General features: G+C 32.2%; 1 protein-coding gene across 1 annotated transcript; it reads left to right on the top strand.

Annotated features, from left to right (window-relative positions):
* The first annotated feature begins 4,770 nt into the window (after positions 1–4,770).
* On the top strand, positions 4,771–11,870 carry LOC132293235 (HVA22-like protein j). The gene is made up of 7 exons (XM_059790614.1): positions 4,771–4,955; positions 5,071–5,176; positions 5,346–5,408; positions 5,547–5,645; positions 10,963–11,019; positions 11,172–11,235; positions 11,342–11,870. The coding sequence occupies exons 3-7, from the start codon at positions 5,377–5,379 to the stop codon at positions 11,558–11,560; spliced, it is 471 nt and encodes a 156-aa protein (XP_059646597.1). The 5' UTR covers positions 4,771–4,955; positions 5,071–5,176; positions 5,346–5,376; the 3' UTR covers positions 11,561–11,870.
* The last annotated feature ends 408 nt before the right edge of the window (positions 11,871–12,278 follow it).

Raw genomic sequence — 12,278 nt, 5'->3', positions numbered from 1 at the left:
GTCATGATAACCTAAGCTTAAACAGTTTCTAGAGCATCAAACAACCAAAGACAGCCCCTCCTCCCACGCCTTTAAAACCACCAAGTGACCATCAATAAACCAAGGACAACCATGAAGAACTTGGTGACGAACACAAGCATCTGGAACAATTAATTGGAATAAGTTCGCCGCCACTTTAAAGACTTGAAGCCGTTGTGGAATGAGGTGCTGAAACTTGGCCTTCAGCCACAACAGAATCCCTTGAGCAGTGGCGTCCTCGGATAAATGAATGGGTTCCTACTCGGCCGAAGACAACGTCAAACTCCTGAACTGATCAAGGACGCCTTGCTCCATCACTCCCTCAGGCAAAGTATCCAAAAAAAAAAAAGATTAACACAATTACACACCACCGTGGATTCAGAAAAGAATGGAGAGTATGTATATAAAAAGCAAACAGAGAGAATTGAAATAGCACATGATATAACCATTGATTAAGGGAGTGAATAACTTATAAAAAGTTGAAGCTTCATTTGCTCCATTAAATTTTGAGGCTTTCTTTAGTTGGAATGATTTGGAGAAATTTGAAAATAATAAAAAAAAAAATTAATGAGTTAAGTAGTATATTTATAATCTTATAATTACTTCAACAATTAGAAGAAGTGATATCCATTTCTAATATACCATTCACTGGAAATGACCATCTTTTTCTTAGTTAATGGAGGAGTGCAAGTACAAGACTAATTTTAAGATTTTTGCGTGATATCAAATATATGTGCAATTTTATATATATAACAACCTTGAGTTGGAATTGTTGAATAGGAGTACTAAATTCTGATAAAACAACAATCCAAAGTGAACCAATTGCAAAAAAGTGTGATACTCAACAGATACAGATGTATGTATTTAGCAATGGGTAGAATAAGAGTAATTAATTCTGATATAGCAACAATCACCAATTGAAAAAAAGGACTGTGATCCTATTGAGTCATTAGATCTGGTATTATAATGAAAAAAAAAAAAAAATTAAGTCTATCAAAATATATAAGTCATATTTTAACCTTAAAGAAAATTCAAACAATCAGTCATTAATGGTCATTTGACTCATTTTCACAAAAAAATAAAAATAAAAAAATTATAATTGGACCTCACTGATCAACCTCCTCCCTTGAGTTTTGATCGTAACTTTGGCACGGTAGAGAGCATAATTATTCTTAGAATAAATACAAAAAGTTATCATAATAAGTAGATTGTTATCAATTTTTTTTCTTTTCGCCAACACATGTCACAATTAACCAATAACAAACATCAAGAAGGACACGATATCATGAAGAGGAAAACAAAAATCAAGTAGGCAGGAAGATGATGAAGTTTGAATGCTCTCACTTTTTTTATAAAGTTTAACATATTTTTCTTCCTCTAATTTTCCTGAAAACTTTCTTCCTTTGATTTTTATTTTCCTTTTCGCTTAACTGGTGGTAAGATCGGAAGATGAAGAGAGCACGTCAATATAATGTCAATGTAAATTGAATTCGGTGTCTTTGGAAACGCTCTCCTTTTACATTGAATATGAGAAAGCACCCTCAAGAAACTCTACACTAATAATAATTCTATCATTAAATACCCATCAAAATTAAATTTATCTCCTTAGCCAATTGTTGCATCGTATTAAGTACATTTTTAAAATTTATTTATTTTTCTTTATTGCTCAAGTAATTAATCCAAAGAAGTTGATGAACTAAGACGAGTGATGCAACTATGCTTATTGAATTTGTAATTAATCCAAAGAAGTTGGTACATTTTTAATTGGTGATTTTAGATACCAAAGAGTTGGAAATGTTTGTAATATGAACGGTCTTAATTTAATTGGAAATAAATAATAATAATAATAAGTTTATAAAAGAACAAATAAAAAAATATGCCAATAGAATTTAAAAGAATATAATTATATGTAGTTATTTAAGAGTTCACCTGCGTTATTAAAGATTCCTTTTGCGAAAGAAAAAAAATATATATACCTGTGTTATTAAAGATAGAAGTTATAGAACTGTTGATAAAAACTTGGGTCTCCAATTAAAACAGACTACAGCCACTAAATATGAAGTGAGTCGTGACAGTTTAATTAGATAAACGTAAACATGTCAATAATTTTAAAATATACTGTAATTATTAATCATAAATTATAATTCTATATTTTTTTACTTTAATTTTCAATTTTGACACCAAAGAGTGAACTGTTTAAAATTAATTGGGATGTTTGTTTGTTTTTTTGAAGTGTGTTATAAATATATTTTTTTAATGAATTTGAAGATTGGATCATTAGTAATATTGATTTCAAATGTGATTTCTTCAAATTTACAATTTTACTTGACTTCACTCTTTGATTAACCTTTGATCAAGTACTTTTTTTTTACAATTTATTAAAGAGTTTTAATCAGTGCAAATGCATGAAAGTCTAAAAATACTAGAAATAGTAAAATGTTGGTGTTTAAATTTTGAAATTAGATAATCATAACTTATCCAATCATCTACCTGTATGATAAACTCTATCTATCCTTATGGTAGTAGTGAATTAACATTGGCAAGTCCCGGTTTAACATTTAAAACTGCCACGTGTTGCATGCAATCTACGTTACAAACAATAACTCCATTTTAGGGTCTGCTAGTTCAGAATGTAATCATTAATATATCATATTTTGATTTTAAAAACTATATTCTAACAAATATATATATATATATATATATATATATATATAATTTTGATTGACCAAAACAACCCAATCAGCAATTTCATGTGAAACTAAACCGTGAAGTTTCTCTTCACCTGCTTCCTATATATATATATAGTAATGAGTTAGTAAAGCATAATAAAAAAGAAAACCGTTGAATAACTAAGAATTTCATAATGCCAAGTCTTGACACACTCTACATGATATATAGCATGATCTCCAATTTCGTCTCACGCCATGAATGATGCAATGTAATCAATATAATATGTAGCAAGCAATCAAGCTAAACATTATAGAATTTTAAATATTATAAAACCTTTGCATATATATATATATATATATATTCTGACCTAGTCGACCACATGACCTAATCTCATACACTTGTTTTTATATTTATTATTGTTTTTTCCTGGAAAAAGAGCATTGACTGAAGTAAGCTTTATTCAAAAACAATTTGTATATTGTAATCATTTGATGCCATAATTTGGTTTAAGCTTCAACTAACCATAACAACTCTTCTATTTATTTTTATTTTTTTATACCAATAAGCATACATGTACACAACTTTAAGAATTTATATATTTAAGATGTATATTTTCTAACTGTTTAAATTTTTTCTAAAAGTGAACGTTGTTAATAGGATATCGGAGAGGCAGAGCCAATTATCATACTAATAATCAAAATTAAAACACCTTATTTAACATTTTAAGCTTTAAAGTAAATCTTTATTCGGTATGTAAAAGTAAATAAAAAATTTTAGGTAAAATTTTACTTACCCCCCTGAGATCTCTCTCTCACTTACCTCTCCTGTAATCACACTTATCTTTCTTGTCAGCAATCAAATAGTCAATTTTACCATTCCAACGTTTGAGATGACAGTAAAAATTTCTTAAACTAGATGGTAAAATAACACACGATAATTAAAATAATCTCGACAATTCTCGGAGGGTAAGTGGAGTCTACCGAAATCTTTTACTGTAACTACCACAGTCCAAGAGCAGAAAAATAAAATTGCAACAAAGGTTTTTTTTTTTTTTTTTTTTTTGTTAAAAGGGTAAGCTTAAATTGCAACAAAGTTGAATGAAGCAAAAAGCACCTTCCATGCTCTATTGTGCATTTCATCTTTTGCTGGGGGACCCCATGAAAGCACTATCACATGCGGTATCTTTTATCCTTTTTATAATGTCACCATCAAGGGGCCTGGCTAAAGGATTGGTCAACTTGGTATTCAATGTCAATTATACCCTTATCCAAATAAAACCTCCTTCCATGCAGTAGTAGTAAGTGGCAGTCTCTTTGATTATTAATTTAAGTGAGATTTTCTCGGAAGAAAATTTATTAGGGCCCTAATGAGTTGACAAGTCTTAGATAATACTCTCTCTCTCGTGGAAGGACAAAATTACCCATGGAATGTAATTTCTATCCAACTGGTTTGCCCAAGCAAATAAAGTTTACCATTTGTGCCAAATTTTGGCATAAATACTTAGAAATTATCAAAATATGAGTATTTCATGAAGAATTGTTATTGAATATGTCCTTTGTCCGACTCTATAGACAAGTGAAATATGAGACAAAGTAGATAAATAAATTTAATAAATTCAATTATTCAATCAGTCCTGCCAATTTTATTATCCAATTGAAATTCTTTCCTACGGTATTTTCTCCCTGTTTTATATATAGAGACATAGAAGATACCTTCTTACAAGTAGTGGTATCAAAGTTTCCAACACTTCAATAAAAAAATTTTTTAAAGAAATACTAATAAAAATATAGTTTGAATTTTATAATTTGATTAGGAATTATGCACTTTAAAAGGAGATGAACTTTATCTTATTTATCGCAGTGCAAGAGTTCTTATTAGACACTGTTAACAAAGTCGGAAAAAATCGGTTTGGGTGTGGTAGCCTCCTGGTTTTATTAATATAAATGAATGCTTGAATTACGAGAATACCCTTTACCTGAACGTATAAACTGCCAAACGGTAAACCCGTTGAAAGAATCCCAAGAAATCCCCTCACAGAATTACGTGTAAAATAATGAGGAGGCGTCCGTGGCAAGAAATCCTTCAAACCTCCCAATGCAATCGCCGTTATATATATATATAGATACAGAACTGCATATATATATTTATATATTATATATATCATAAAATCTGCATAACGAACTTCCCCTTCCTCTCATCTCAAGTTTCTCCGAATTTGTCTCCATTTCTCGAACACCCAGAATCCGAAACTCTCCCTTCAAACCAAGGTAAACAATTTCATTTCTTCCAAACAGAATCTTAAACAGCACTATATTTTTATTTTTTTCTCTAGATTCTTGTTCTCTTTTGGAAGTTTTTCTGATTATTTTCATTTCAATGCAGTCTCTGAATCCGTCAAATTGGTTTTCTTTTCTTTAACCATTTGACGGATCACGAGTTCATTGATTGATTGTTATTTGAGTTTTGTGATCTCTGTTCTTCCTAAGAGGTTTGATTCAACAGTTTCTGGTTCCTTTTAAATTTGCGATTACCTTTTCGTTTTGAATTTTGTATAAAAATAAATGCAGAAATTTGGTATTCAAGTCTTTAATGGCCGTTGAATTAATGAGTTTATTTTGGGTTTTTTTTATTATTATTATTTTTATATATATATGAAGGAATATTGGCGGGCTTCGGTAAATAATAAAGATGTTGGGAAATTTCATCACCAGAGGTCTTATGTATGTCATCAATAAATCCATTTCCTTCTCACTGTTTGATTGCTTCCATTGATTTCTATTTTTGTTATTGCTATTTATTTTCTCGACTTCTTTTGAATAATTCTTGACTTTTAATTTTTTAATTTTTTGGGATGGCAGTTTATTCCTCGGATACGCATATCCTGCGTTTGAGTGTTTCAAAACGGTGGAGAAGAACAGAGTGGAGATTGAAGAGCTTCGATTCTGGTGTCAATACTGGTGAGAAGTTTTTTTCAGCAATTTCAGGCGTTTTGATTTGGATATTTAATAAAGTTTGTGTAAAATTGGTTCAATGTTAATTATTTGTATCATGAGTTTTGGGCAATCAATTTCAATTAAATAATTATTCTTTTTATTAATAACAAATGTTGGACTCGAACAAAGTTAGTGTAAACTGATCGATACGAATCACCTATACTTAAAAAAGAGTCATATATCAGCCCATACACATCAGGAACCATGTATGCAACATATATATATATATATATATATATATTTGGCAACAATGTGTTGTTTTTATAGTCTAAGGTAAAAGCCAAAACATAGTAAGCCCGCCCAGAATTAGCACCATCATTCACAACAACTTTCTGTACTGAAATGACATATCCGTGACCTTATCTTAGAGGCCCAATATAGTATTAGCCAGATGGAGTTGTATTTAAACTTGGTGCTGCTATTTGTCCTGCATAGATACTTCTGCAAATATCCTGAAGAAGAAGGATAGGAGAGGAATTTGTCAATAGGAACGGATGAAAATAAGTCATGAATAATAGCTTTCAGGATAATTATTATTATTGTTGGGGGCACTATGAATCAGACTGTAGGGTTGGTCCACTCCACTGTTTGGAGATGTAATACATTTCCAAATATTAGATACTTTCTTTGGAAATGTAGTCAATCGAGGTGTGGTGATTGACCCGGTGTGGTGACTGACCCGGTGTGTCACATACGTGGATTGGAAGGGGAAGATGTTACACAGGGACAGAGGGAGTTAAGGAACTGGGCTGCGCGGGCAGGGGGTCTTGGATTTTCTCCCTCTTATATATATATATTTTATAAAAATATGAAAATTACCTTCCTGAATTTTCTCATTATTCATAAAATTCTATATATATATTTCTTATTTTTTCCCAAAAACTATATATTTTCAAAAATATCACCATCTCTTCCAATATGTATACTTATAAACATTGACTTATATGCATCTATATTATATTGTAAATATATGTTCTGGTATACAATACTACAATGTGCTCTCCCTGAAAAAAAATTCTGGCTCCGTCCCTGATGTTACCCACATTTTTTTTAAATGCCCTCAATCAGTTCGAGTATGGAAACTTTCACCTCTTCGGCTTGACCTTGTTAATTCAAATATCTATTCTTTTTTAGAGTGGTGGAAAGGACTAATCAAACTTTCGCATTCCAAGGAGTAGTATTAACATATTTGTAGCATTGCGTCAGTTTGTGGATGGTTTATTTTGAAAGTTAGAAATCGAATGGTTTTTGAAGGGGAATTATAGAATCCTTGTATGATGGAGTGCATGACTGGAGGGTATAATTAAATGTAATATTGTTGATGCATGGTTCTCCCGAGGTAATTGTATGGGTGGAAGGGGTGCTATTTTTCGTGATTGGAAGGGGGCTATTGTGAAGGTATTGGTGTTTAAGCCATTTTTATCTCAATCCCAATTGGTGGTTAAAGCTTATTGCCTTAGAAAGGTTGTTATGTGAGCGCGGACATGGTCTTTTCAAACTATCTGGTTTGAAAGTGATGCGAAGTTGATAGTTGACATATCCTCCCTGCCTTGAATTGTCCTGTGGATATTGCAGCTTTGATTAAATTTTTACATTTGAACATAATTGAATTGCTTCTCCAAGGTCAGAATCTCTCATATTTGTCATCAAGGAAACCAAGTTGCTCACACTATTGCTTCCCTCTTTCATGGTTGTAAGAAGGATGATGTTGTTCTTGACCATCTGGCACCTGAGATTGTCCAGTCAGTGACAATTGACTGTGGTCTTTCTGGTTGATGGTCTTGTTGTGCTTGTTTTGTTGCTACGAAAAAAAAAAAGGACTCATGTTGATTTCTAGCATGGGAGAAAGTATTAAATTGTGATACCCCTCGATTCTAAAGGCACGGGTTGATCAGGTCTGTGTCCAAAACCGAGGGATATATAATAATTAATAATAGACAATTACATAATACAAAGGATAATAAAGAATAAATGATCAAAGCTAAAAAAAAAACGAAATAATAATAATTTATTAAATCCTCCAAGATTAAAATCCAATAAATAATAATTAAATAAATCTTCTAATAATAAAATCCCAATAATAAGAATCTTCAATTAAATCCAAATACTCTGATACCAATACAACTCGAGAATCCAAGATGTGGATCCCAAATAAAAATCCCAACTAGAATAACAACTGAAATAAATATCTAAATCCAAAGACTAAAAACATAAAGTAGAATCCTACGTAGATAATCAGAAGAGTGATGAAGATTGGTATCTGCTATATATGCACGAACAATCTCTACGCATGGTGAACACATGAAAAATAATAGTAGGTCAGGCCCACGAACAAGTCCTTTTTTACTACATCTTAAATAGAAACCCGATACATGAATACACCTTAATCAATCCATACAATAACTATGTAGTCCGTATATACATAGATACACACTAAATGACTCTCACTGGACTATAGGGCGGACTCAACCGGATAGTAGGCAATATGCAAAACGCACACATGGTGGCATGAGTACCATCATCTACCAGAGCACACAACAATCCACTATATCTAGCTATGCATCCCTAAGGCACTATACGCTCCCTAACTACTGATTCTGAGACCTCAAGCTTATATCGTGGCACATATCCGTATATATATAAATTTATATCCTATCTAGAACAATAAAATAAACTATTCGTCATATTCTTTCAATGGCATATCATCCACATGATTCCGTGACCTGACACGAAGAGATGAGACTAAACTTATTAGCCAATCCATCCATAATATGCTTACATATCCTGACAATGGCACATTAATCCATATCTATATCCTAATAATGGTTTCCAATCCAAATAAAAAATGCAAGCATATATGTGCATTAGATAAATCCAAAACAAACATGATATTAATCATATAGATATCCATTGCATTTAATTAAGCCATATAAACAATTCTAAGTAGCATGCAGTTAACTTACATTACAAATAATTAACATACATCTCAATTAAATTGCATAAACCTTCATAACACGCTTAAAATCATTTCAATATCCATTTAATTGTTAAAACAGTTTAAAACAATTAAATAATTTACTACCCAACTTTTGAGTTATTTAAAATCCCATATTATTTAATTTGTAGCATTTTAATATATATTATGCATTTCAGTCATTTATTGAGTCAAGCACAGCCCTATAAGATCATTAGAATAGACCTGAACCAATCCTAGGCATGAAAACCCATGAAAAACCCTGCACTGACGTGTCTCCTACAAACGTCAACTGGTTTACACAAACCGGTCGACTGGTTCCTGCGTCTCTTCGTTTTCTCCTGCTCTGGCGACCTTTGCTTGCTCCGTCCTTATCCGTTGAGGGTCCTAGTGGTTTGTACTAAGTCCTAAACAATCTCCAACATTTATTTTAAGCCTTTATGCATTATTAAACAGAATTAAAATAAGAAATCATGCATCTAGATTCAAAATCAAGCAAACCCATAAACCTAAACATACGTATTATTTTTAATCCGTTTAAACATGCAAACATGGTCGTTTTTACTGTTTAATTATCCTAGAATTGACCTAGGCATGTATTGAACATATGGATGGCAACGGGGGAGGGTTTGGGCGGGTGTAGCCCCGTCTCGGCCCAAAATCGCAAAAACGGGGGAATTTTCTCCCCATCCCTGTAACCGTTTAACATTTTTACCCCCGCAGGTACCCGCCCCTCCCCGTTTAAGACCATAATTTATTTATTGTTGAAATAAATTTGCTCTTTTTTTTTCCCATCTTCAATTCTTCACCATTGCAACTTTCCTTATAATCAAATTCATTTGTAACTTTAATATTGTTATATAGGATACTTAATATATAGTGGTAAATATATATACTATTGAAATAAAGGTACTTAAGTAATTTGTCTATCTAAATGGAGCAGGGTGATGCGGAGCGACCTCCCCCTGCCTCTGTACCAAATCCGCGCGGATTTTTATTATATGAAATCATCCCCATCTATATAAGAAAAATGGTCTCCCAAAACCGTTAAAAACGGAGCAGGGCGAGCCGAGTAACCGAATTGCCATCCCTAATTGAATACGTAGTCAAAGGAAAAAAGTATAAGAAGAACTTGCCTTAAGGTTTTTGGGTTAAAAATCTCAAACTCCTTCTTCTGTGTTCTTCCTCTGTTTTCCAACGACTCTTGGGTTGCCGTCGAAACCTCTGCTGCTCCTGGTCTAGCCCACGAGACAGCCTTCCTTCCTTCCTCTTTTTCTCTTTCATATCCTCTCTGTATCTCGTCTCTCTCTCTCTGTTTGCGTGAATAAGGTTTTCTAACTCTTTAACAGACACACAATATATATATATAGGAACAAGGAGAAATATATATATATTAATGTTTATACGTATAACATTAATATATATATAACTGACTAGACTATCCATATATTATTAATAATTATTATTATTATATTAATAATACCGATAATAATAATTGTAATATCTTTATATATATATATATATATATATATAACACTAATACCCATGGGTCATATCCTTACACATCTAGGTTTCCTATCTAAGTAGTCCGTGTGACCCACTTGGTTAGTCCATTACTAATATCCAAATCCATCTCCTTTAATTTAAAATAAAAATAAAGTAAAAAAAAATTAACCTAACAAATAATTACACATCAGGTAAACAATTTTACACAATTAATTATTTTAAATGCACACAATTAATTCACATAATTCAAATAAAATATTTAAATCAAATAAGCACATAATCACATAGCCACATAATCAATTTAGAATGCAAATAAAATAAATAATAAATTCAAGTAAAATTCTTTAAAAATTAGGGTATTACATAAATACCCGGGGGTATGGTACACGAGGTAGAGGCAGTCACTGGATCATGGATTTAGTGGTGAACCCCACCACATTCAAGGGGTGGGATGACCCGTAGGTATGGTACCCGGGGCAGTGGGAGCCATTGGATCATGTATGTGGTAGTGAGCCCCACCACATCTAAGGGGTGGGATGACCCTGAGGTACCATATGGTCAGGGTATTTAATATTTGCTCCTAGCATAGGTATTGAGCGGCCGCGTCATTGAATAAGGATGTACATTTATACTTATCCATACATCTTATTTTCCGAGAAAGAAGAAAGAAGAAAAAAAATAAAAAATAAAAACCATCCCAATATTATTCTAAATGTGTACTCTTATTATTATTATTGACATATAGCCCATTACAGTTTTAGCTTATGAACAAAATGTTGATTATTTGTGAATTTTTTGAAGGATCATTGTCGCGTTGTTGACAGTTTTCGAGAGAATTGGGGATATATTCGTTTCATGGTATGTCACACAAATGTCTTTCAACATTTGTAGAAATTTGGTGGTATCCTTTTTTCTGTTCTTTTCTTCTTCTTCTTCTTCTTCTTCTTTTTTCTTTTTTTTTTTTTTTTTTTTTTGGGGGGGGTAAATAACTTGTATGAACTTTTGTGAAGGTTGCCATTCTATGGTGAGGCGAAACTAGTACTCTTCATCTACTTATGGTACCCAAAGACAAAGGTAAAGTGCACAGATGGTTTGAAGGATGAAGTTCATTTTCATGGAATTTGGGCATATATGATGATGATGTTTTAATGAACAAAAACGTGTTACCTTAAAAATGTAGGGAACTGCGTACTTTTATAATACCTTCTTGCGGCCTTATGTATCAAAGCACGAGACAGACATTGATAGGAACTTACAGGAGATGAGAGCTAGGGCTTGGGATTTGGCCATTTACTATTGGGGAAACTGCACAAAAATGGGGCAGTCAACAATTGCCCAAATTATTCAATTCTTGCTTTCTCAATCTTCAAAAGTCTCAAACGCCACCAATGAGGTATAGTTTTCTTCTATTATTTTCCCCCTACTTTGGTTGCCATAATATTATCACATTCACACCCTTCTGAGGTTCATCTGCACCACTACCATATTGCAAAAATAGTTATACATGGTGTCAGACAATACCATGTTATTGGTATAACTAATCAATTAAAATGTAGAATTCAAGGTGCCCCCAAAAACTTATAAACTTGAATTGAACATTTTGATTGATTGGACACGTCAATAACTTAATATATCGGGGCACTCTAGATTTACTCGTTAAGAAAGAACCATGACATTTAGACATGATTACACAGTTAAACCCCACCATATTAGACCAAGAATTAATATTTCTGTGTATGGCATTGGTTATGCTAATTGTTCTTTTGTTTCTTTTTTTCTAGTCATACGTGTCTGTAACACATGAATCAATTTATTCATATTTTTTTAAAAAAATCAATTTTATTCATATTTCAAAAAAAGAACCAATTTATTCTTGTGTTACAGATGTGTCTATAACACAAGTTAGAGATGAGAGATAGAATCAATTTGGCAGGCAAAGTAAAAGTAGGCCACATGAATTAGCATTTGTAATTATGCATATGTTTATAAGCACAGTAGTAAATACAAACAAAACAATTTGGTACCAACCAATATATGGATTGGCATTTTGTATTCATTCATATGAATATTCATCTTTTTAGGCACAATAAAAACAAAAATATATGTACAGGTAGCAC

This window comes from Cornus florida, unplaced genomic scaffold, assembly GCF_030987335.1.
Source record: "Cornus florida cultivar Cherokee Brave unplaced genomic scaffold, ASM3098733v1 CherokeeBrave_3.0.0_Hap2_Chr02, whole genome shotgun sequence".
In the NCBI taxonomy this organism is placed as follows: domain Eukaryota; kingdom Viridiplantae; phylum Streptophyta; class Magnoliopsida; order Cornales; family Cornaceae; genus Cornus; species Cornus florida.
This window is presented reverse-complemented; position numbering and strand designations above follow the sequence as displayed.

Excerpts from the sequence above, each read along its gene's own strand:
- LOC132293235 (XM_059790614.1), top strand. The coding sequence starts at position 5,377 with ATGTTGGGAAATTTCATCACCAGAGGTCTTAT. Across the intron at positions 5,409-5,546 it reads TTCATCACCAGAGGTCTTAT|TTTATTCCTCGGATACGCAT; the intron begins GTATGTCATCAA and ends TTGGGATGGCAG. Across the intron at positions 11,020-11,171 it reads GGGGATATATTCGTTTCATG|GTTGCCATTCTATGGTGAGG; the intron begins GTATGTCACACA and ends ACTTTTGTGAAG.